The 24,781-nt window shown below is 44.9% G+C and overlaps 1 protein-coding gene across 6 annotated transcripts in view; it reads right to left on the reverse strand.

Annotated features, from left to right (window-relative positions):
• Positions 1–12,685: 12,685 nt before the first annotated feature.
• Positions 12,686–24,781, reverse strand: part of KIAA1328 (KIAA1328 ortholog) — a 334,223-nt gene continuing 322,127 nt past the window's right edge. For all 6 annotated transcript variants that reach the window (XM_077753785.1, XM_077753786.1, XM_077753788.1 and 3 more), the window contains one exon: positions 12,686–15,951. In XM_077753785.1, the coding sequence (XP_077609911.1) occupies positions 15,741–15,951 (211 nt within the window). In that variant the 3' untranslated portion in view covers positions 12,686–15,740. The remainder of the gene's footprint in view (positions 15,952–24,781) is intronic.

Below are 24,781 nucleotides of genomic sequence, written 5' to 3' on the forward strand. Positions count from 1 at the left end.
GTTGAGAAGGCAGGCGTGTGTGTGTGTGTGTGTGTGTGTGTGTGTGTGTGTGTGTGTGTGTGTGTGTGTGTGCATGTTGGGGTGGGGTTTTCCAAAGGAGGAGGGATGGGAACCAGGACTTGGGCGTGGAGAGGTGGCAAGGAGAGAGCAGGTCCCTCTGAGGTGAGAGCCCAGACAGAGGCACCTCAGCCACAGGCCTTCATCAAGCTCTGTCCTGGGACAGAACTTCTCTAGCCTGTCCCACCACCCTGGTCCTGCAGCCTGCTGTGAGAAGGGGCAGAGCTCACCGCGGGGCTCCATCTCTTTCCACGTGAGGGGGCGGGCAGGCTTCCCTGTTTCCAGGGCCTGGTCAGGGAGAAGACAGGAGTGCTGGGAGACGAGGATCCTCGTTGGTCTGTCTGTGCCCTCCTGTGGGAGCGCGGGGAATGGCTTCAGCCCTAAGATGTCTTCTCTGAAGTGGGTGATAGCACAGATCAGAGCCCCAGCGCCAGAGTCATACCTGGACCCCATATTCCATTCTCTGTTCCCACCTCTGTTCCCAAGGCCAAGGACCAAGTCCCCGTTTCTCACACGAGCTTGTGAAATGTTAGCCTGACTGCATTAGGAAATGGGGCAGCCCTTCAAGCTTTGACTTAACTGTGGAGATGGCTCTAAGATGAGACCCTCAGTGTCCCCTAAACTACCCCCACTTTCCCTGCCCACTAGGCTGCGAGGCCAGCTGATAGATAAGCTGCTTTGCCCATTCTGGGGAGCTTGTGGGGAGCTGGACTCTGAAAGAATTCACTGCAAGGGGGATGAGTCACATCACACTGGGTGTTATGCTACCCTGTGAGGAACCGGAAGGTGTTTCCTAAGGAATTCTCTGGGCTTTTGCGCCTCAGACTATTCAAAACTGTGGTTTCTGTTGGATACTCGCAGCCGAAAGCCAATGAGTCTGTCGGAGGATGTCAGCCTTCACACCACTTCGCTTGCCACTGTCAGACCCCAGAGAGCCTCACTGTCCTTGCCTCCCCCTGGGTGCCCTTCTCGTGGGTACAGCTCTCCCCCAACATCCACTGCTGAGGCTCGGGGGCAGTGGGCACCCTGGGAGCCGCCCCCAGGGAGCTGGGCCATGAAGGGGCTTGGCCAGTTCTGCTGTGTTCCAGGTACAGTTGACTGAGAGGAGATGAAAACACAAGGCCCAGATGTGAAAATGCCAGTTCTAGAAAAGAATCCTCTGCTTAAAACCACACGCCAAGTGACTAATGAATACATAGCATATTTGAGAGAGAATATAATTATTAACCTCTGGGGGGAAAGTCAGATTCTTTGAAAACTTGCTGAAAACTCTCAGGTCACTTTGCCCACAGTTACAGGGAGTTCAGGGACGCGCAGCTCATCCATCATTTCCTGGCTCAGAACCCCTGATTTGCAATGTTATTTAAGAAAACCCAAGACATGGTTCTCATCAATTTCTGCCTGTATTCTATAGCTTGTATCCCTCTGCTAGCATTCTACCTGCAGCTTGTGATCTCTTCTTAGCTCCTCCATTTAAGACTTTTGCTGGGGCGCCTGGGTGGCTCAGTCGGTTAAGTGTCTGACTCTTGTGGTTGGCTCAGGTAGTGCGTGATCTTATGGTTTGTGGGATTGAGCCCCGCGTCACGCTCTGTGCTGAGAACGAGGAGCCCGCTTGGGATTCTCTGTCTCCCTCTTTCTCTGCCCCTCCCCCCACCTCTTTCTCTCTCAAAATAAATACATCAAAGACTTATTGCTTGTTATCATACATTTTTTATTTCAGGCATAATGAAAAGTAGAGATATTTGCATAAAGAACCTCCACGAAGCACCTGGCTTTAACATACAGCAAGTCATGAGTTACTTTGAAGCAGATCCTAGATATCAAGTCATTTCATTGGTAGATATCTTGGCTTGCCCTCAACTTTTCTGAGGCAGCACCGATGTCTAGAGGCTGGCCATGGCCTGTGGGGCAGCTGCGTCCTTGCTGTAGCTGTTGGGGAAACTGGTGGCCTCCAGCCTTACCCAATGGAGGTGCTGGCTCCTGGCTAGACCCCGCCCTCCCACCTCCCTGCAGCCCCTGTTCCTGGTGACTTCCTAAAGCCTTCAGCAATTCATCCGCTCTTTGTACTCACTTTTCTCTTCTCTCCCTCCCCCCTTTCTCTCTCTGTGATGCTAATATGAAAAGAATATATTTACTGAGAGCTTGCAGAATAGCTCCCGTCTCCTTCTGGGTTTTTATAAGATCTGACATTTTTCCTCTTCTGCGCTGGATCCCACGCACTCCCGCACGCAGGGTACAGTGAGGCCCAGACACACCAGAGCTTTCCCACCCACACGAGTGCTTCCGGGTCCTCCTTCCACCTGCCTTCCAAGCTCTGCTGTCGCTGGGCCGGGTGACTCTACAGCTCCCCCTGGCATGAGGTCTGCTGCGCCAATGTTGGAATTAGACCAGGTTGAACCCAAAGGAGCATTCTCCACAAGCGTAAGGCAGTTATGGGACTTCTGGGCAGTGAGCTCAGGGACCCAGCCCTGCCCAAGGTGACATATGAGACTTGGCTGTGAATGCCATCTTTCTATCTCACAAAATGGAATCCACCCCCATATAAAAATTATTAGCTACCATTGAAATCCCACTTTTAAAGACTATTCATTTTTGGCAGTTGGACATTCAGTCACTGTTGATTCACTGTCTGTAGGGAGGAATGAGGGAAGGGAGGAGGGGAGGAAAGCACAAACTTCAGATAACTGAGGGCATGTACCAAAGTGGTGGGTGTTCTGGAAATGCTTTGTAAGTAATAATAGCACATTTGAAACAAGCGTGTAGCCAATACACTTATTCCTTCTCTCCCATTCACTCAGCGTCTGGTCTTCAGGCCTGGCTGGTGAGGGGCTGGGGGGCTGGACAGCCAGCCCCAGCACCCCAGGCCCCTCCTTATCACCTCATCTTCTCTTCCCTCATGCTAGCCTAACTCCTCATCCCTTTGGGGAGCTCCCAACATCCCGCTCTGGGCTTGCAGCCTTTGTGGGGGTTCACCCAAGATTTGCCCAGACCAGGAGGAGGCTTAGAGACCAGTGTATCAGAGTGCAGAAGGCATGGGCTTTGACGTCTGACCAGATCCAAATCTCAGTTCATTCAAATATCTTCTGTGTCACTTTGGAAAAGTTACCTAACCCCTCCGAGCCTCAGTCTCCTTCTCTCTAAACTGGGGATAATATTACCACCACTGCAAGAGTTGTGAGGAGTGAATGAGACACAGCCATGCACAGCGACACCCCACCCCAAGGATTCTGAGCTATAAATACGCTACAGTACACTATACACTGTGCACTATAGATACTCAGAATGAATAGTCAGGCTCTGGTCCCCTTCTTCCCTTTCCGTGGTTCCATTCCATTGACAATTCGTGTCCCAGCTGAAGCAAGCTTGAACTTGACATCAGACCACTGTAAGCCATCTTCTCATGGTCCAGTCAGCCCTGCAGTATTTCCAGAGATTGCTGTTATGTTGAGGTGCACACACCTCTGTCTCTCGCCGTTCACACTCTTTTCCAGAGACCCCAATTAGCCGCTGCCCCCATGCCCCTTCCTCTCTTTGCCCTTTCTTCCAAGAGCATTCCTGGTGCCACAGTGGCTGTTATTGTCTACAGCCAGTCTCCTCTGGGCCCATATGGCCTCAGGCTGCATATTAATTTGGTCTTTGCATTTTGAAAATGTTACTTGTGTTTTTTTTTTTTGAAAAGTGAACATTCATATATTTCAAAATTCAGAAAGTATGAAGAAGTATAATGTGAAAAGTCTTCCCACCCCTGAATCCAGACCCCCTTCCAGCCAGTGCTATCAGTTGTTCCTGTTACCCCCTGTAAATGTGTAATGTGGGGTGCTTTGGGATAAGGGACTCAGCTGTGGTCCCCATTTTCAGTGAGGAATCCAGAGCCAGGCAGTAATGGGCCCAGGCTCCAGCAGCTGGCCTGTGGGGTTCCCAGCAGATGAGCCCAGGCCCGGGGATGCTCAGGACCCCACTGGCTGGGAAGAGGTCACCCTCATCAGCTGGGCTCTTCTCTTTGAGCCATGGCTGTAGCTACCACTTACGAACGCTGCTCTGAGTCAGACCCTGCATTGAGTTACTTAAATAGAATCTCCCCTAATTCTCTGAGGTGGGTGTTCTTGTCCCTATTTTACAAATGAGGAAACAGGCTCAGTGAAAGGTGGTCCCTTGCCCAGATGACCCAGAGTCCAGGGTTCAGGCCCAAGGTTGTTCGCAGAGCGATGCTCTTAGTCTCTGCATCCCACCTCCCGGGGCTGTGAACCCTCCTCACAGCCGCTTCCTCCAACGCTTGTGTCCTGCCTCCTATTTCCCTGCTTCTTCTCATGGTTTTTTCAACAATCCAATTTCACCTTTAGGAACTCACATTATCTGTGTTGACTCAGGTACCAGTCCTTTCCTTTCCTCCCCTCTTTCATCAGCTAGGCTGGAGCTGGGTTCTTAGAGATGAATGGGTGACATGTTACTAAGCGTGTTGCTGAGTCCATAGTTCTCCCTGCCTAGGAGCACTTGCTGGTGGTAGAGACAGAGGGGCAGCGTGGAGGGAGACAGCAAAACCCAAAGACCCAGGTAGCTTTTATTTTTAACAAGGAGAGGAAGTTCAGTGGAAATAAACGGAATATTTATCAATAGTTGATGTAGCCACCTGAGCTTCAAAACCTTTTGAGCTTGTGTCAGCTCTGTCTACCCCAGTACACTGAACTCTGCAGATAACTATAAGCAAACTCTCAAGATCAATGCAAGCTGGGTTGCCACCACTCAAAATCAAGGGGGAAAATTCTAAGGGCCCCGTACTCCACTAATTAAGGTACAAGGATTCTTCTTATCTCCAGAGTCCCCATGTGAATCACAGCCAGAGGCCTGGGGAAGGCAAGTAACTTGCCCCAAATCACACTGCAAGAAAGTAATGGAGCACAGATGAAAAATCAGCTGCACTCACCCCCCATATGAGGTTCCCTGACAAGCAAAGAACCATGGAATAGTGTGGTGCAGGGGTAGGGGTGACCCCAAGGGCAGAAAGCAAGGGGGCCAGTCTAGGGAGGAGATGTTTGGGCTGAATGTTGGAGGGTGAGAGCCCCAAGGGAGGGGCCCACGGGCAGACATTCTAAAGGACCGTCAGATGTCTCAGGAAGTCAGGAAATATGCAGGAGAAGACATGGGGCCTTGTTTAACACCCCCTCCTCCCGCCCCACCCTACACTGATGACCCAGACACTGTGTTGGCTACTTCACTGATGCCAGCTCAGGTACCTTCCTGATAACCCTGGACCCGGTTTTACAGATGAGCTTCAGCTGTGTGCTGAAAGTCACCTGGTGCAGCAGAGCTGGGGTGTGAGCCCCGGTCCCCCACCGGCAGATTCTGTGCTTGTAATCACTGTTTTACCTTGAAGAGGCTACCTATCCCGGGCACTTGCGTCACGACTCTTCACTCAGAAGCCTCTTGGCTGAGTGTATTCCCAAGCCTCACACAAAAACATACAACCTACCCACGGGACAGAAGGGTGGAAGCCGGATTGTCCTGAAAAGCTCAGACCTCTGCCTCAGTTTCCTCCTCTGCAGAGTGAGCAGGTGCCCTGGTCTCACAGATTCGGCCCAGCTCTCTGCTAAGTGCTGGGAAGGGCCCTGGAGAAGAGAGAGAGAGGGCAGAGGAGGGAGGCCGTGAAAGCTCTCAGCCTAGCTCTTGAGATAAGAGCCACCTGAATGAGAGAGTGCAGCAGTGTTTTACTGACCGTTTTGTCCTGCTCTCTTCTCTGGGCAGAAGTTGAAGCAAGTCTTGAAGTTGCCTTGTCTTGAGTGCTGGGCAACCTTAACATGTCTCTGGGCTCAAGGTATCCCCTTTAAATTTTTTTTAACATTTATTTATTTTTGAGAGAGTGTGAGCAGGGGAGGAGCAGAGAGAGAGGGAGACACAGAATTCGAAGCAGGCTCCAGGCTCTGAGGTGTCAGCACAGAGCGCGATGTGGGGCTCGAACCCACAAACTGAAATCATGACCTGAGCTGAAGTTGGACACTTAGCCGACTGAGCCACCGAGGTGCCCCACAAGGTATCCCCTTTAATCAAGAACTACTTGGGGTATTTGGTACCTTCAGCATTGCATGCAATGTCTGGCACATAGAAGGAGCTCAACAATGGTTGCCAAATGAATGAGAAGAGGTGTAGTGTAGAGAGGATGCCTCCCATGCACCCCTTCTGAAGCCGTCCATGCCCGGCACACTCCCACAAGGCCCCTCTGCCTCACCTTGCCCCAGCTCTGCACAGGGATTAGAAGAAAGCCTGATGGTGGTTCTGGTCTTCTCATTACCTGGGAGCTGGTGGGATGATAGGCATTTGGGAAACGTTCTCTTTGGGGCCCTCAAAGATGGCTATGGACACAGATTCTCATGTTATTCCAGATTCCGGACCATTCGTGTTCTCCTGCCCTTGGTTGAGGATCCATTGCCCCAGGGGGCTCTAGATCAGGCTAAGCACCTCTTTTCTGACTCCTGTTGACCTCAGAGTGGAGACCACTTCACTGGACCTTGTTCCCACACTGTTGTGTGCTGCTCTGTGTATGTGGCTTCTTCCCTAGCTGAAGTCCCCGAGGAAAAGAAACGAGTTGTCTCCTTTTCCCATCTCTTGCCTAGCACTGGGCTGGTCAAGAGGGTAGTAAGAATCCCACAGAAGATGAGGACTTAAATGGAATGTCCCAAATCCTCAGAGGATGCTGAAACTCGTGGGTAAAAGGTAGAAGGGAAACAATATCTACACAGTCTCAAAGTACTCCCACCTTCCCACACTAATAAATTACAAAGGAAAAGTTAATAATTGTAAAATTGTACCTTAACTGGGTGATTAACGTTAATATCCGCTGGAATGAAGGAAATAGCTATCATGGGCCCCCTGGTATGATGTGCTGAGGAGGAAGCAGCATTACCTACTCCTGCTGAAAATGTGTAACCTGAATTTAATCATATAAAAACATCAGACAACCCCCAATTGGGGAACATTTTATAAAACAAGTGGATTGTAGAGATGCCTGGGGGGCTCAGTCGGTTAAGTGTCCAACTCTTTATTTCAGCTTACGTCATGATCTCATGATTCGTGAGTTTAAGCCCTGAGTTGGGCTCTGTGCTGACAGTGTGGAGGCTGTTTGGGATTCTCTCTTCCCCTCTCTCTGCCCCTACCCTGCCTGCTCTCTCTCTCTCTCTCTCTCTCTCAAAACTAAATAAATAAACTTAATAAAGAAAAAGTGGATCATACTCATCGTAGACACAATAGCTAAATGCAACTTATGATTCTGAACCAGAATTGTTTTCCTTTTGTTAAAAAGGATATTTAAGGATAGGAAACTTAGAAAGTTAAAAAGGAGATCTGGCAACATTTCAATTAAGGTCTGTTGATTAGGTAACGGTACTGTGTTAATGTTAACTTCCTGATTTTGATCACTGTACTGTGTTTATGTAAGAGAATGTCCTTGTTTTTAGGAAATACATGGTAAACTATTAGGGGAAAGAGGAGTATTATGTGTGCAATTTACTCTTGAATGCCACAGAAAAAAGGTAATAATATATGCGTTTATATACATGTGGGAAAGGGTGAATGATGAAGCAAATAAGTTAAAATGCTAACACTTGGGGAATATGGGAGAAGGGTATACAGGAATTCTTTGCAATATTTCCAAAACTTCTCTGTAAGTCTGACTTCAAAATAAAGTGAAAAAAAAAAAAAGGTGGCCAGTTTGGAATGAGCACTCTTCAGGGTTAGCCTGAAGAGTGCTGGCAGCAGCTTGGACCGGGCATTGCAGGGGCCAATTCCCCTCTTCCTTCCCCACTAAGGAGGGATCTGGGAGCCCAGCCTGGGGAGGTGACAAGCAGCAGAGAATGGTTGGAATCTATGTGGGTGTCTTTCCGCTAGACTCTACTGCTCCCCTGACTTTGGACACCAGGCCTAGCATTCAACGCTGTCCGTGAGCGTGAGCGTACTCACTCTGGGGGGCTCTGTCTGCATGCTGTTGACACACTGCTCCTCCTCTGCCTGGAACAGCCTCCTGTCCCTGCCTTTGCCCAGCAGAGGTGTCCCATCTTCTGGGAAGATCCTGATAGAAGTCTCCCTCCCAGGGGCATTGTTCTGGCCTCTGGGTGCTCTTAACTACAGCTTGATGGCGCTCCTGTGTGCTGCTGGTGGTCAGGACCGATGTCGCTGTGCTTTGCCTAGTGCATAGTGGCCAATCACAAAAGGCCTCAGAGCTTACTGAAGACCAGTGTGTCCTGACCTTTCGGGATCTGATGCAAGGTACGAACCCTCTGGCCCAGGTGAGCATCCAGGTGAGGAGTGAGGTGGGAGACAGGCCAGGAGAGGGCTGTGTGCAGGGCTGCTTTCTACCCGGACTGATGGTTTTGGCAGACCCGAAGGCTTCTCCTTGCTGAGACTGCCCACTCTAGCACCTCTCCCTGCACAGGGTGGGACAGAAGCCCCGGGCCCCTGCCCACTTCTCTGCCTTTTTTCTAAGCTCAGTTGGGAGATTTGGGGGTCGCAGCCCTAGCCGGGCCCTCCCTGGCTGCGGCTGCACCTGCTTCTCCTCCTGGCAGGTGCGTGGCAAGCAGAGGCAGGGAGAAGTTCTGCCTGGGGTCACTGCTCCCGAGACCCTTCTCACACTCATTGTTACTCAACTTTTTCCCTTCCATCGCAGTAAATCTCCTTCTATTATTCTCCAAGTTGATATAGTAAGTTATGTCATTTTGAGAAGAAATACATAATAGTGTATTAGAGGAATCATGGATCTCCTCATTCATGCTTAGAAAAAAATTTATTACAATGTAAGAAAGTCTGAATAGCATGAATTTATTATAATGATTTAACACTTCTGCACTTGAGTTAAAAATGCCTCTCCATAAATAACTGTCCCTGGAAAACATAGCAAATTTACACAGTTTACCATTTCCCAATGTTATATAAATCCAACAAGCTTAAATCACCTCCAGCTGGGAGGAGGATGCTGAAAATTGGGGCTGTGGGGTTCATAGTGTCTCAGCTGGCTGTGACAAGAGGCAGGACAGCTGGCCTTCCCTTTCTCCAGCGCCACGCCCCCCGCCCCCCCACGGCCCTGTCTCAGCACCGGGAGGGAGGACAAAGAGCTGGGATACCAGGGTTTTTAACTGCAGCGCAGGCGAAGGACTGTGGGCCTCGGGCATCCTGGCGGTGGTCAGGCTAGGGCTGTTGTCTGTGTGTGGTGGCAGCGAAGTGCCAGCCAAGGCCACCCAGCTGTGGACTGCAGGGGAAGGGAAGGGAGAGGCCAGTGCCCATGCCTTGTGCCAATCTCTAACGGGGCCTGACCTTCCAGCTGAGCGCCTCTTCTCCTTGCCCGCACCCCAGCACTGCTCTCTGCTCCTGGGACTTCTAGTCTATGTTCCAGGGAGTCCCCTCTGCCTCCACTGGACACTCTGCCTCAGCCTACTTGCGTGGGCACCTTTGTCTTATCATTCTGCTCTTGCTCTGGGTTAGTTTTCCCGGGCTAGGTCAGCGTTCCAGGCACCAACTCATAGGTTAGGAATTACCACCCCCTTTTTACAAATAATTTTATAAATTACTATATCTGAGGCTTAGAAAGTATAATGTATAAGGTTTAACTTTTTTTTTTTATTTGAGAAAGAGAGAGCTAGCGAGTCAAGTAGGGGAGAGGGGCAGAAGGAGAGAGAGAATTCTAAGCAGGCTCCACCCTCAGCGTGGAGTCCCTACGTGGGGCTCAATCCTGGGATCATGACCTGATAGGAAGAGTCAGATGCTCAATGGACTGAGCCACCCGGGCGCCCCTGTAAGGTTTTAACTTTATAATAAAGTTTAAGTTTATAAAGTATAACTTGTCTTATGTGTACAGCTCATGAGTGGTAGGGCTAAGTTGATTCCAAGGTCAATATTTGTCATTTTTGGACATTTAGCATGCGAACAGGGAGACAAACAGTACACAAGACCATACAGTACGGTGTGTGAGGTGGGCTAGGTCAGAAGGCTCTCTGGAGCATTAGCGGAAGCAGAGAGTCTATAAGGATACCTGGAGGGATCAGGAGAATATGGAAGCAGTGACAGTGGAGCTAGGTCTGGACGGTCATCCGTGAGACAGGGACGTGGAGAAGCCACACAGATGGCAAAGAGCAGTGTGTCTCGGGGAGGTGGCCAAAAGCTGTGAGTTGCAAAGGTGAACAGAGCAGAGACAGGAGGGAGGCCAGGTGGATGAGGGAGGGTCGGATGCCGAGTTCTGAGTGTCACTCTAAGGGGTAATGCTCCTTGCCCTGTAAGCATTGTGGAGTCCTTTGGATTTCTAAGCAGGAAAGTTGCTAAGTCTTAGATTTGTTTGGAGAGAAAATATGAGTCAGTGTGGAAATGGGGAGGGAGCAATGGAATGTCCCCAGGCCCTTCAGTATAGCCCTCTCTTTCTCCTTTGTGAGAGAGGGGCAAGCAGCCTGGCATATACAGAGTCCTGGACTTTGGAGGCACACATCTGTTTAATTTCTTCCTTCCCTCCTTCCCTCTCTTCCACCTGTGCACCTACCTATCCATCTAACTGATAATGACAAGAGTCTGTGACGTGCCAGGAATCATGCTAAGTTCTTGGGAGTGAGTGATGGCGAAGACCAACATCTTATTCTGGCCACCATGGGGCCTACTGTCTACAGGAGGCAGTTCTAGCACAGTAAGTGTTGTCATAAAGGATGTACAGAGGGCTAAGAAAGCTCACGAGAAGGTCAGGAGGGTATCACAGTGCCTTCAGTAACTATGGAAGTTGACAGTGGTTCGAGCACGGAAATCAAGAGAAAGAAACAGTGGGGAAATGAAGGGGCCAAACCATGAAGAGTCTTGTGCATGATGCTCAGAAGGCCAAGCTCCCTCTTAAGCACAATAGGAAATGAAGTACTCGAAGTACCCAACGCTTTAAGCCAGGCTGTGACGTGGCAAGATGACCCTGGTCGCCTCATGGGGACTAGTAACAGGGAGCTCTTATGAGTGCTTCCTTATCTGTGCTGAGCGCTTGACATGCACTAGCTCTCTGCACCTTCACAACAATCCCTTGAGGCAGTTTCTCTTATGAGCCCCATTTAAAGATAAGAGTGAGGCAAAGAGGGGTAAATGTTCAAGGAGGAGTCCAGGCCATCTGGCAGGAAGCCCAATGCAGAGGCTGTTGTGCTAGAGAAATGTCAGCAGAGAGGGAGCAGAGGGGGCAGGTTGAGAACTAGGAGGTGGACTTGCTACTTACCTCCTAGTAGTTTGACGGGAAGGTGGAGAGGGGAAGAAGGGAATCATGACCCTCCCACACTCAGATTCTGAGTTGGAACCCTATTCTTTACTAGCTGATCACCTTAGTTAGGGCCAGTTAGACCTCATTTTCATTTTTTTTTCATTAAAAAAATACATATAGCATGCTTTCTTTGAAAACATCTGTGAAACATATTTTAGAAAGTCAAGTGGCTTCAGTCAGTTATATATATGCCACTTTTTTTTTTTTTAATTTTAAACATTTATTTATTTTGGAGAGATAGAGCACAAGCAGGGGAGGGGCAGAGAGAGAGGGAGACACAGACTCCATAGAAGGCTCCACGCTCTGAGCTAGCTGTCAGCACAGAGCCCGATGCAGGGCTTGAGCCCATGAACTGCGAGATCATGACCTGAGCCAAAGATCAGACACTTAGCCGAATGAGCCACCCAGGCACTCCCTTTTTTTATTGGTGCACAAGATAACATGCTGAAAGTATAGGTGTGCATGATGTTTCCTTGTCCTCGTTCCATAAAGAACTGAAGGTGGCTTACAAGAGACACTTATATACTGAAATGACTTTATATTTTTATTTTTATTTTTTGAAGTTTATTTATTTACTTTGAGAGAGTGGGGGAGGGGCACAGAGAGACTCCCAAACAGGCTCCACACTGACAGTGGGGCTTGAAGACCCGATGTGGGGCTTGAGCTCACAAATCCTGAGGTCATGACCTGAGCCAAAATCGAGAGTCAGATGCTTAACTAACTGAGCTACCCAGGCACCCCCCTGAGATGATTTTTTAAAAGTATGAATATCATAAACATTGCATAAAATGGAGCACAGGGCTTGGGGCTGGTTGGGTGATGACTGTGGTCTTGCCACCTCTTCTGAGGTATACCTGCAGTCTCCTTGGTCAGATGGAGGTGCCAGATTGGCCTGGGGAATAAAGGGCAGGATAAGGTCTCTGGCTGTTAACTGAATCCATGAGTATGGATCTCAAAACTGGGCGTTTCAGGCACACAAGCCCTCCCCAGCATCTTTTAGCATCTAAAGCCACCTAGCCAGAACCTTTTATTCTTGTCTCCGAGCGCCATGATAGTTCTTCCTTGCTGAACCATTTGGGTGACAGGCACATGGAAGGGGCTCAGGGGTACACAATAATTGAAACGTCCTTTCCAGCAACCACACCACCTAGAGGTGGCTTGGGGTCCATGTGACAGGAGTGAGCTGGAGTCAACCAGGAAAACCTATCAGGATGTGGCAAACTGTTTCCTCTCTCTGAGTTGACCCACGCCCCTGATGTTAAACACATACTGAGGAAAATAACATTTTGATAACTTACGGTGCTGCTCTTGCTTCCAAGCTGTGCCCCACATTTCTGGTGAGGGGTGTCAAAGGCATAATTCGATACCACAACCACATGGGGAGAATAGCCATGGAGATAATTTATTAACTTAAAATCTCTCACATATATAAGCAATTACCCACATTAAAAACAATGTTCACTGAGGTGAGGGGAAAGCATGACCTGGGAGGAGCCTGCCGTAGTCTCCACCCCATTAATGACCTCATTCTTTGTCCAGGTCTCTCCTTTAGGCCTATTCATTCCCAGAGTTTCCAGGTAGCAAATTTCTCAGAGAAGCCAGGTGTTGGGAGCGGGGCCAAGTGCAAAGGGCAGCTCTGAAGGAGAGAGCCCCTCCTTCCCCATGACGTTTGGGGTTTTCTAGCTAAGTCCCCACCATGGGGGGCAGGTTTGGATGAACACAAGTGTGCCTCCAGGAAGGATGACTGTTGGCCAAAGCTTTTCCTTGATTAACCTTGGTTTCCTAAATCGGGCCCTTGGGCCCTTGTAGGGAGCTTTGGTGGACATACTTTGTCTTTTCCCATTTTGCAAACATTGATTGGTTTTTCTCTCACAGAATGGTGGGTAGCAGGGTGGGCAATGTTGGGGCACTATCTGCACCTCCCCTAATATGTATCCAGCCTTGCTTTCAGGAAGCAGCTGAAGGAAGCCAGCCACTGTTGGGAGCACTTTACCAGGAAGAAAAGCATACCCCTCCGTGTCAGACCCTCTTTCCGTAGGATATCTGCAATTAGGTCAAGCTTCCAGGCTCTACAACAACCTTTGTATGTATCTCAACGTAAGACAGATTAAGATGTTAACATACACGGTTCAATTTATAAGGAATATACTGGATTAGCCACAAATTCACATCCTATTGCCCTGACACACAAGAAATACCCACAGGATAGAGAAAGGCAACTGGTGGGGGAATGTAGCATATGAAAAATATGCTGATTGACACTCTGCTGAAAATCATCTTTGCTCTTCCAAATTGCTCATGCAGGGGGAGGTAAAGAAGCAATTAAACTCCAATCTGTGGCATGTGACAGCCTCACCCCAAAAGACCTCAGTTTAAATCTCATTTATGATTCTTCTAAAGGCAAACAAGCTTCTTAAAGAAATCATAATCCTTTTCTTGGTCTTTCCAGCACCCTCTTACTCTGGAGATCTGTAAAGACACTGGTGTCCAAATGGTAGAGTGTAGGTATGGCTGATCCAAGAGACTGATGTACTTAAGGTGCTTATGACACTTGGGGCAAGGAAAAGAAAGTTCTGGAAACTTAAGTTTAAGTGAGAAAATGGCTGAGGGCTCTCAGTTTGCTTCTACCCATTCTGCCACACCTAAGGAAACTCATTTTCCAAACGCTTTCTGAAATGGGACGAAATGGACTTAGTTACTCTCACAGGGGTGAATTTTAAAAGGATATTGTAATCTGCAATGCCTTTTCAACTTTTCAATTGGATGCCTAAGACTAGTTAATCTTGACCTCAAATTAAGGATATGGTATTGGTAGGTTCCATTCTTCTATCTTCCAAAGAACAAAAAGATCCAAGTAAAGGAAGGATGACTGGAGTTGACAGGGCCTCATCCCAAAGAGACAGTGAGATTTAGATCCATTCAGATAAGGTATCTGTTTAATAGGCTTTTGTAGGCTGAAATAATACAGTTTTGATAAAGATTTCAGGGAAGCCATGCAGGCTCACTAAATGTAGTTTGCACTGAATGGTCTGACTTTGGCTACCAGTGCTAACTGACAAAAACTCTTGGTCCCACTTCAAGCCTGGAGTTGGTGAAAGGGAGAGGGAAAAAAAAGTAATACCCTCCAGATCAAATAAAGTCATTGAGTATACATCTCTGGGAACACATTTTCCCCTTGCTTCCAATGGCTGGGAAGTTTTAAACTCATTGGCTCTACCAGGCTCATCGTGCTGCCCATTGGCACGTGAACCTACCAGAGCCCACTGTAAGCGAAGGACCCATCTCAAGAGCCCTGTTGAACAGGAGAACAGAGAGGAGGAAACAAGGCCTCAAGGATATTTCTTCCACAGGCCTTCTCTGGGTCAAGTGGAGGCCCAGTAGGAAAGAAGGGGAGACTCTGCTTGGGGTGGTGGAGGAGAATCTGGCAAGTAGAGATAGTTCTTTGAGGTCATGGGACAGTGAGACAGTGACCCAGAGCAGAGCACATAAAAGGCCTGGTCAACCCAGGGCCTTTGGTCCTCATAGGTAAGAGGGAGGACCAGGGAAAGCTCATCAAGTGGCTGATGCTCCTCTCTAGCTCCGACATCTTCCCGAGATACAGCCATGGGCAGTTCAAAAGAGTGAAGAATATAGACACTCGAGTCAATAAAACGTACTGAGATATTGCTCTTCTTTATCCTGGGAAATGAGCGGATGGCAGGAGAAGCATTTCAGGCCTGTGCCTCCATTTTATTTCCCGAGGGTAGTCACTCTGTTGTGGGATTTAATGCTGGCTTCCAAGGGTTGGGTGGGTCCCTCCTTCTAGCCCACTGTGCCCCTTGGTTAAGGGATGGGCCACTGCCGGGCTGATGATTACTGACAATGGTCACTCACAATTGGTCCTTAGTGTTGTTTGTGAGGGTAGGTGCACCAGCTCCAACTTTGGGATCCAGTGGCCACGCGTACATAGAGGCAGGCAGTGAGGGAACAGAGGTAAAGGAGAGGTGGACGCAAAGAGTCTGTCTTTCTGAACGCTTATGTTACAAAGGGGCTGCTTTTAAGTCAGAGGGATCTTTCAGTGAAAACGTTTTCCTTGTGTACAAAAGAAAGCCAACCTTTTCCAATTGAGTATTGAGAAGGAAATGCTCTTGAAATCAGGCTGAATATGCCACGGCCTTTGCACGTAGAAAGGTCCTATGTTAATTTTCTAATCTCTGCTTGGCCTAGAAAAGATTCTGCCCTCCACCCCAAAAACCCCTTAATGTGTTCTCTACTGATTGGTCTGACCAAAATCAATCCAGGTTCGTAGAATGATTTCTATGTTCAATATATAACAGGATGCTAGTATAGGAGAGACATGGTTACTTTGCCATCAAATAATTTAACATCCTAGATCAGTACATAAAGGAGCCCACACATTTCTGATGGAAATTTTGTAGCATGTGTTTCAATGTCAAATGAAAAAGATATCTTCCAGAATTTGATTCTCCTCTAGGTCTTCAGGGGTCCTACCTGCCCCCACCTTGTTCCAGATTGATTTTCGAGGACTGGGTCGGCAAGTACTGTGATTCCAGGCTCCAGCTTCTCTGGAGGGATGGGGCTGAGATTTGGGAGCAGACTTTGGACTCAGAGACTGAACCAAATCCAACAGAGATGTCTCATACCTGTAACACACACACAACCCAGACAGAAAATGATCAGACTGATGGAACATTAGAATCCAAGAAGCTTAGAGAGCTGGGCTACCTGGGGTAAGAATGAGATCACCGATCACATCATTTCCAAGAGGGCCTTCTAGGGGAGTTTTAGGGAAGGAAAACAGCAGAAGGCCCCTGCTCTCTGTCTGTAAGCTCTTCTCTTCTGCTGATTGTTAACATTCTTTTCTAACCTGTGAAGGGAGACTGTGGAGTGGATGAAGGAATTTGACAACAGCAGTGATGGTAGTAGTAATATTTATTGCAAGCTTACTAAATGTCAGGCACTGTTCTTAATGCTTTACGTATATTCAACCTTCATTTAACCCTCTGAACAACCCAATGAAGTAGGTATTATACTAGTCCAATCTCTGCTATATACATGAGGAAACTGAGGCTCAGGAAGTAACTCATCCAACATGAAGCCATTATATGACCAAGTTAGGATTTGCACCCAGGTAGTTTGTCTCCAGTGCTCTCATCCAGGACACTAACGCTGCCTATCAAAGTCTTTGCAGCCAGCCAGACCTGGTTTAAAACTCTGTTCTACTATTTGTAGGCTGTGTGATCTTGGGAAAGTTCAGAACTCCTGTTACGATTAAATGAATCAGTTGGTATAAATTAACATAAGTACTCAGTAAATACTAGTTCCCTTCCTGCTATCTTACTCCCACTCTCTCTAGAATCTTGGGAAAAGAAACTCTCATGTGAATCTATAAAGAGCTCCCTCCAAAGAAAGTCTGCCTTCGTGTCTAGCATTTTCATCAGAAAGGGTAAGTTTTGGGGCACCTGGGTGGCTCAGTTGGTTAAGTGTCTGTCTGACTCTTGATTTGGGCTCAGGTCATGATCTCATGGCTCATGAGATTGAGCCCCACATCAGGCTTTATGCTGACAGCCAGAAGCCTGCTTGGGATTCTTTCTTTCTCTCTCTCTTGCTCCCCCTCCTTGTATACGTGCTCTCTCTCTCAAAATAAAACAAACAAACAAAGGTAAGCTTAGGGCAGCATAGAGGCAGAGAAACTAGTGGTGGCCAATAATATCCTCATTCATGGCCTCTTTGTTCGTGTGTCCAGTATGGAAAGCCAAAGGCATAAATGTATCTGTCTCCACATTCATTTATATGAGGGGCAAGTAATTTCTGCAGATATACCATGAAGCCTCGAGCAGGGCATGTGTGACCTATGCAGCTGCACAGGGCCCTGGACTTGGCTTAATGCTCTTTTGCTGTGATCTTGAAACTCTTGATTTCATCTTTGACCTTGTGTTTCTGAGGTCTGATGAGACAAGGGAGCAGGTGTGTTAGCAGAGGAGCTGTGCTGGCTGTGCATATGTGGGTTCGGGCCCACAGGCACAGTGGGCAATGGGCAGTGTGTATGCCAAACGGTTGGCCTGCCTGCTTGGTGTGCACATTCATGCGCGAAGCAGCCTGCAGGGGTGCTGCAGGGTGCCAGGGGTGTGGCTGGGGTGAGGACCTGGGCCTAGACTGGTTATGGCAACGGTGAAGGCAAGCAGAAGCAGCAGTGGTGAGAGGCTGGCTTGCCTGTCTTTTCCCAGCACCCATCCCCAGGGCAGAACATTAGCTCGCTGGCCTGAGTGCTGAGCTGGGAATGGTAGTGTTTAGGCAATAACATCAGTAAATTATTATAAAATAGAAGCATATATACAGACATTGCAATAAAGCATATTGAAGAAATATTAGAATTCTTCAAAGAGTTTAGAATCTGGTGTTAAAAGCTGCTGCATCATTGCAAAGCAAATATCCACAGGTTTAGAAATAGAAATTATCTTAAAATCCTCATATAAGGATGAACCTGAGGAAAGGGAAGCAAAAATAATAGAAAAACAAATAGCAAAAAATAGCAAAAAAAAAAGAGGGAGGGGGACAAAACATAAGAGACTCTTAAATATGGAGAACAAACAGAGGGTTGATGGAGGGGTAGTGGGGGGGCTGGGCTAAATGGGTAGGGGCACTAAGAAATCTACTCCTGAAATCATTGCTGCACCATATGCTTACTAACTTCGATGTAAATTTAAAAAAATAGAAATTAAAGGTAAAGACTGCTGCATCTGTTGGAAAAGAATACTATTTTCATATGCAGCTGCAAATGAACTAATTAATGAAGATGACAGTTCTAAAATTAATTTTTCTCTGTCATGAAAGATACAGCAATAGAAAGCCTAAGTAGGAGTTTAGAATTACATACAAATCATTAAGTGACTTTTGGTTTCTCGTATGACCTCTACAAGTTCTAGGACAAGCCAGAGAAAAACACCACCATACAAACTTATACTTAAAATTAGATTTTCTGACATACATGAAGCTAATGTGTATAAAGAATTGAATCTTTTTAGAAAAATTGTTCTGTGTCATCAGCTCAAGAGATCCTCGAATTTATATTTTGAAATCATTTATCAGAAATCTATCCCAGTGTTGTCAGAGCCCATAAAATATTCCTAACAGTTCCGGTGTCAGTAGTATCAGCAGAAAGATTCTTCTCAAAATTAAAAATTACCAGAAATTATGTGCGACATTTCACTTGCCAAGAGTGACTGATTTGCTTTTAATTATATCATTTAAAATAAACTTGCTAAATGAATCAATTTTGATGATCTAATAAAGGAACCTAAAGAAAAGTCAGCCAGAAAAATCTTATGATCAGTCAAGTTATATTAACAAAGTATTATTATTTGTTATATAAAATTATGACCTCAATAATATAAATTTTTTGCTATCTGTAGGTATATGCTATTACTCATGTATCACTATTATTAGTAATGCTTTATAAGTTTCTTGTTAAAGGAAAAAGCTTTGTATTTTAGTACCTTTAACTGCACATTTTCATTCTACTTTTTGAACAAGGGGCCTCACATGTTCACTCTGCATTGGTTTCATAAGTTATGTAGCTCACCCTTGCCCACAAGTCCCAGGCAAGATCAGACTAATATCTCATGCATGGAAATGTCATCATTTTCAATGATATGAAAAACTTTAAGTTGAAATTCTTTTTAGCAGAATTTTTTTTTCAGATTGTATTCTCACAGCATTAAGACACTGTTTCAATACAATTATCTCTGCCATTCAAAACAATGGTTTCTATTGGATATTCTTTCCTGCTTTGTCAAAGATCAGTTGGCTGTATACTTTCGGGTCCACTTCTGAGTTCTCAATTCTGTTCCATTGGTCTATGTGTCNATCTTAAAGTGTAAGCCAATGAGTTGGATACTGCTTCCAAGAAAGTTTATCAGAAAGACAGATCTACTTCATGCTCAAGAAATAGGCTTTGTTTGAATCTTCCTTGGAGACATGTGGTAATGGTAATATTCATCTCTTTATATGGGCTGCCAAAACTTTTTTTAAAAGTTAGAAACAATGGAAAGCTGTATTTTTCTATACAATTTTATGCTTAAAACAACTAGGGAGAGATACTCTGAATGAGGAAATAAACCAGCTACTTCCTCTATTAAAAATAGAGCCAAAATAACTGGGGATCAGAAAGTATGTCAGAACTCAATCTTGTAGAGACACAAGCTGAAACAGAGAGTAATGATAGGAATTTGTGTTTAAAGACTGATTTAATAGGTAGCAAGTTATTTAATCATTTGAAAGAAGTCATGGGCTTCAAATTCCTTCATAGTACTCTTATTCACATATAATAGAGTAAAAAAAGAATCTTTAGAACATTGCAAGAGTGACCCACAAAACCACAGAAGGTTAGATCTGCTGTGTTAGGTAGGGTAAGTTAGGTTAGGCAGCAGGACAAATTAACCTCAAAATTCCAATGGCTTAATAAGACTCAAATCTATTTCAAAGCAATGGCGTATGCTTAAAGTAGGTCTAGGCAGAGATTGGGTTCACCATCTTCTGGCTGCATCACCTGGAACATGTAAGCTTCTCAAATGTCCTGGCAGGGCAGGGAAACTGAAGAATTGTGTATAGGTTACTATAGACTGGAAATTATACAACCTTTATCATTAACTATGTGATTGGCTAGAACTAGTCATGTAGCTCCTGAAGGGGAGGAGAACTGGATATTGATTGGCAAACGCTGGTAATGCTTAGTCATGGAGGACTGGGTCTTTGCTATTTGGAATAATTCTCTTATTTTACTGATGAGGAAACTGAGGTCCAGAGAGCTGTATGTGAACTGATTAGGATCACACAGCAAGGGGAGTGCCAGGGCCAAGTGATTTTAATCCAGGAAACTTGACTTCCTAGACTTGTATGTCTTTAGTCTCTCTGCCAAGATAAAGAAGATGTGTAACTAAAGGAAAAGTGAACAAAATGGTTGCTGTTTCCAATTATGTTTTATTTTAAAAGTATAGTATGATTACTTGTAACTCAGTGTGAACATATCCACATTTCTAATCAACTGGGCTACCTTTTTGCCAATAATTTAATTTACCCTAAAGTACAAATGCTTATCTTCATGGTTCTGCTGTTATCATAAAGATTCCATTTCTCTAGAAGCCATATTCAATCACGGATTACACTGTGGCAGAGAAATCAGAAAGGCTGTGGAAGGCAAGGGTCTCAGATCTCCGTGGTGCCTCATAGCTAGTTTCCTTCAACAAGTGTTTTTAATGGTACTTTTGCTACCAGGAAAGACCACACAATTTGGCAGATTAAAAAGCAACAAATTAATAAAGATTGTTTTAAAAACCATAGCTTGAGGTATCACCCAATTTTATACCAGAATTATAGAGGCAATAAAGCAAAATAAAAAATGAATTCCTATAGCATTTTACACTAACTACAGCAAAGAGCACTGTTTATTAATCAAGTTGTATTTTGTGAGCAGTGCGTCTTAAGTGTGCTGAGGTGACATGTGACAGGAGATTATAAAGTTGATTAGTTTGGCCTGGCCCTGATGGGAGTTTGGCATGCAGTTAATTTAAAGGGATATGTAACTTATTCACACTCATGAAATGCCACCCCTCGAAAACCTCAGACTCTGTTTTAGCCCGAGGCTTTGACTGTGTCAGCCTTCCTTGCCCCTGTACCTCACAGAGCTGGTACTCGGGAGTTATGCGGGCACACAGGCTGACTTAAACAGCTTCCTTATGGAGAGGTGATGAGGTGATAAGGCTTATTTGCTTTATTCAATCTAAATTTGGCTGTACTGGCATTAATTCTGTCCTAGAACTCTCGTCCCACTTGTGGTTGCCTCCTGACCTAGCAAGATACTGAGACAAAACCCAGGGGGGGGGCACAGCCTCTGGAGCTTTGCCCTCACATTCCCACTTTTCAGCTTTTGTGATTTCAGACCTGTCCTCGTTACCCTCCTCGTCTCTTGCCTTTTACATGACGGCATGCCCCAGCCTCAATCCTTAGTTCTCATATCTTAGGTAATTGCACTCATTCATGACTTTTTTTTTTTTTTTNGGCCAGATTTCATTGTTTCTCATTGCCTCATTCATATGACTTTTAACATCCATATGTCAATGGCTCCTAAATGTATAGCTCCATTGTGATGCTTGCTCTCGAGTCCCAGACTCACATCCCCATTTGGATGTGTAACAGGCATGTCAAACTATCCTAAACAGAACTCATTTTTTTTTTTTTCTTTAAATCCTGTTCCTCTCCATCAAACCAGGTACCTCTGGGCCTGAACATGTGCTGTATCTCCCACTTAGGATGCTCTGATGTCAGTTCTTGCTTGCCCACTCTATTCATTAATGTCACCTCTTCAAAGAGCCCTTCCCTAAATGCTCTATCTGAAATAGCCATCATACCACTGGTCACTGTATCTCATTCTAGTGTTTTATTTTCTTTATATCCCTCAATACTACCTGAAATACATTATTTATCTTCTCTCTTTTAGCAGTTATGGGCTCCATGAGGGTAGGTCATTATTGTGTTATTGATATTATCTCCAGTGCTGAGAATGGTATCTGACACAAGGTAGGTGCTAAATATTTGTTGGAAAAAAAAAGAATGGGCCAATGACTTAAATTTAAAATTTTAGTACCTTCCTCCATAGGTATTTTTTTGACAGCTAGTCTTTTAAAAAATCATATATTTCAAACATTCTCAAAAGTATTACCCATCTGCATATTCTTCTTGTTCTTATCTTAAAAAAAAAAGGATACTACACATATGGTTTGTGTAAACTACTTTATCATTTGGTATATTGGAACTATTTTTTCCATACCAAGTTTTTACAACATTATTTTTAATGAAGAGCACTTTGGTTAGGTCCACGGTCTTTTGAGATGAAATCAACTATGTTTCTTATTCCTTCTGTCAATTGGTCAATGCCCAAAGGGTATTCCCCACTCCAATCCATCAGAGGTTAGCAAATTACTGCTATCTTTATTATATTCTGTGTTTTCTCTATTCCCTTCCCATGACCTTCAACACTTCTGCAGCTTTTGCTTAATGATATACTTGGCTATCTTTTGTACTCTTTTTAGAGTACTTCCTTCATCTCCTATTTTAACTGAAACCTGGCTCTTTTGCTGAGGTCAATGCTTTCCATACATTCTTCTCAGTGGGCATTGTTTACACTCAACATACCCTACATAGGTCAAAGGGCAGTACTGGAATCATCACTGCTTCCATTACTGCTTTTTGATCATTATTTCCCAAGTACATTAAGTTCTTACTGCTTTGAGAATTCTGTCACTGCTCTACCACTCTCAACTTTTCTTCATCTATATCATCTATTTACCCACTCTAAGTTACTGAAGATGTTAACACTGGGATCAATCTTTTCTTTCAGTTCAACTCTTACCATCATCCCTGCTAATGTCAACATCACATGAATGAGGCTGGACCAATACTGACTTATTGGTTCTTTGACATCTCAGGTCAAAGACTTTCTCAGCAAGCCTAACTCTTCATATTCTGGAACTTGCCATCAATTACAATGGCATCTTTTCTGAATTCAGTAATTCAAACATCCTACTACTTCCTGATGCCCACATCTTAATGCCCAAAGCTTGTTTTTTCAACTGTTTCCACTGTCTCTGCCCATTGGTCTCATCAGACCATTAATTCAAACAATTATTGTTCTAAGAATGAAGGTGATAGTGGTGAGCAAGATTGCTAAAAATCTCTGTCCTGGTAGGATCATTAACAGCATACTTTCTTCCCAGCCCTTTATCCCTTATTCAACTTTAATTTCATGGTCTGGCATTCCAATCGCTCATTTAACAATGCTTTTAAAAATATGTCCACTGTCTTTCTGTCCTCTCCCCTAAACCTGCCAAAAGCACAACAGTGCATGAAACTAAATGTCTGCCTTTTCTGTGAGTTATAGCTGGGCAACTTAGTGTAAATAAAACAATGTTCAGATAAACAAGCAAACAGAAAGTAGATCTAATATAAATCATAGTCAGTAATCTTAACTAGGTGCTAAACATTTTCTGACAAAGCTACTTTATTTCTCTAATCAGTTGTTTTGCTCTCATTTCCCCTTCTCACTACTTTCCTAAACAGATGGCCTTTCTTCCCACTTCAGAGAAAACAGAGGTCATTAAAGAGAAATTGTCTCTACTCTATCAAGTTCACAAGTCATTCAGCACTCTTCACTTCCCCCTTTCACACTGAAGGAAGTGATCCTTCTTTTAGATAAGACTAACCACTCCATTTATGTTTCTTGGGAATGTTTTTGTATTGACTATCCACTCTAGAACCTTCAATCTTTTCCTGCTTACTGGTTAATCAAGAGCACTTAAGAAGATCTCTCCTTTCATAACCAAACCATTTCTCAATTTATTACAATCTGGCTTTCATCTACCACACTGCTAAAATTGAAATTGCCAAATTCATCAATGACCTCCATGTTGTTAAATCAAATGGACTTTTTGTAGCTCTTATTTTACATAATGTCTCTGCAGTATTCAATGTGGCTGATTGCTTCTTTATGAAATTTAAACTGTTTTATTGAAATAAAAAATACACACAGAAGTTACATGTATTTAAAGTATACTGCTCAGTGGCTTTTAGTTTATTAAGAAATAGGCAACTATCATACTTTAATTTGAAAACATTTTCATTGTCCCTGCCAAAGAAACCCTATACCTATTAGCAGTCACTTTCTATTTCTACCCCATCTCCCAGCCCTAGACAACGACTATCTATTTCCATAAATTTGCCTGGACATCTCATATAAATAAAACCATACAATATATGGCCTTTTTTGACTGGCTTTTTCATTTAGCATATATTTTCATGGTTCAGTCATGTTGTACCATATATCACTACTTCATTCCTCTTTTGTTGCCAAATAATATTTCACAGTATGGATATACCACATTTTGTTTATACATGCATCACATGATAGACATTAGGTTGTTTCTACCTTGTGGCTAGTGTGAACAGTGCCTCAATGTACAGGCATGTGGAAAGTTTAGCATGGACATATGTTTTCATTTCTCTTAGGTAGATAAATAGGAGTGGGATTGTAAACTCTATGTTTAACCTTTTAAGAAACTGCCATATCGTTTTCCAAAGTGGATGTACCACTCTATATCAGTAGGTGGAGGTCTTTTTTTCTGGGATTATAATGCTTCTTCAGAGAACAATCTTCCAATATTCTTCATGGGAGGGAGGTGTGGACTACTTCTGGGTCAAGGAGGGAGCCAGCCTTCTCACTTGAAGGCTTTGAACCTATCCTATTTTCAGCCTTCTGACTCATCTCACCTTCTAAAGTATGACATTCCTTAATGTCTCTTCTCTATTGAATTTCTTCATAGTTAATCTCCAGTCTTTTGTTTGGGACTAATATTCCATATATGGTACTGTGGCAGAGGTGCTAAGTTTTTAAATTATTACTTCAAATGTCCCTTTCATAAT

The sequence above is a fragment of the Crocuta crocuta genome, unplaced genomic scaffold (genome assembly GCF_008692635.1).
Source record: "Crocuta crocuta isolate KB4526 unplaced genomic scaffold, BGI_CrCroc_1.0 scaffold231, whole genome shotgun sequence".
NCBI lineage: Eukaryota > Metazoa > Chordata > Mammalia > Carnivora > Hyaenidae > Crocuta > Crocuta crocuta.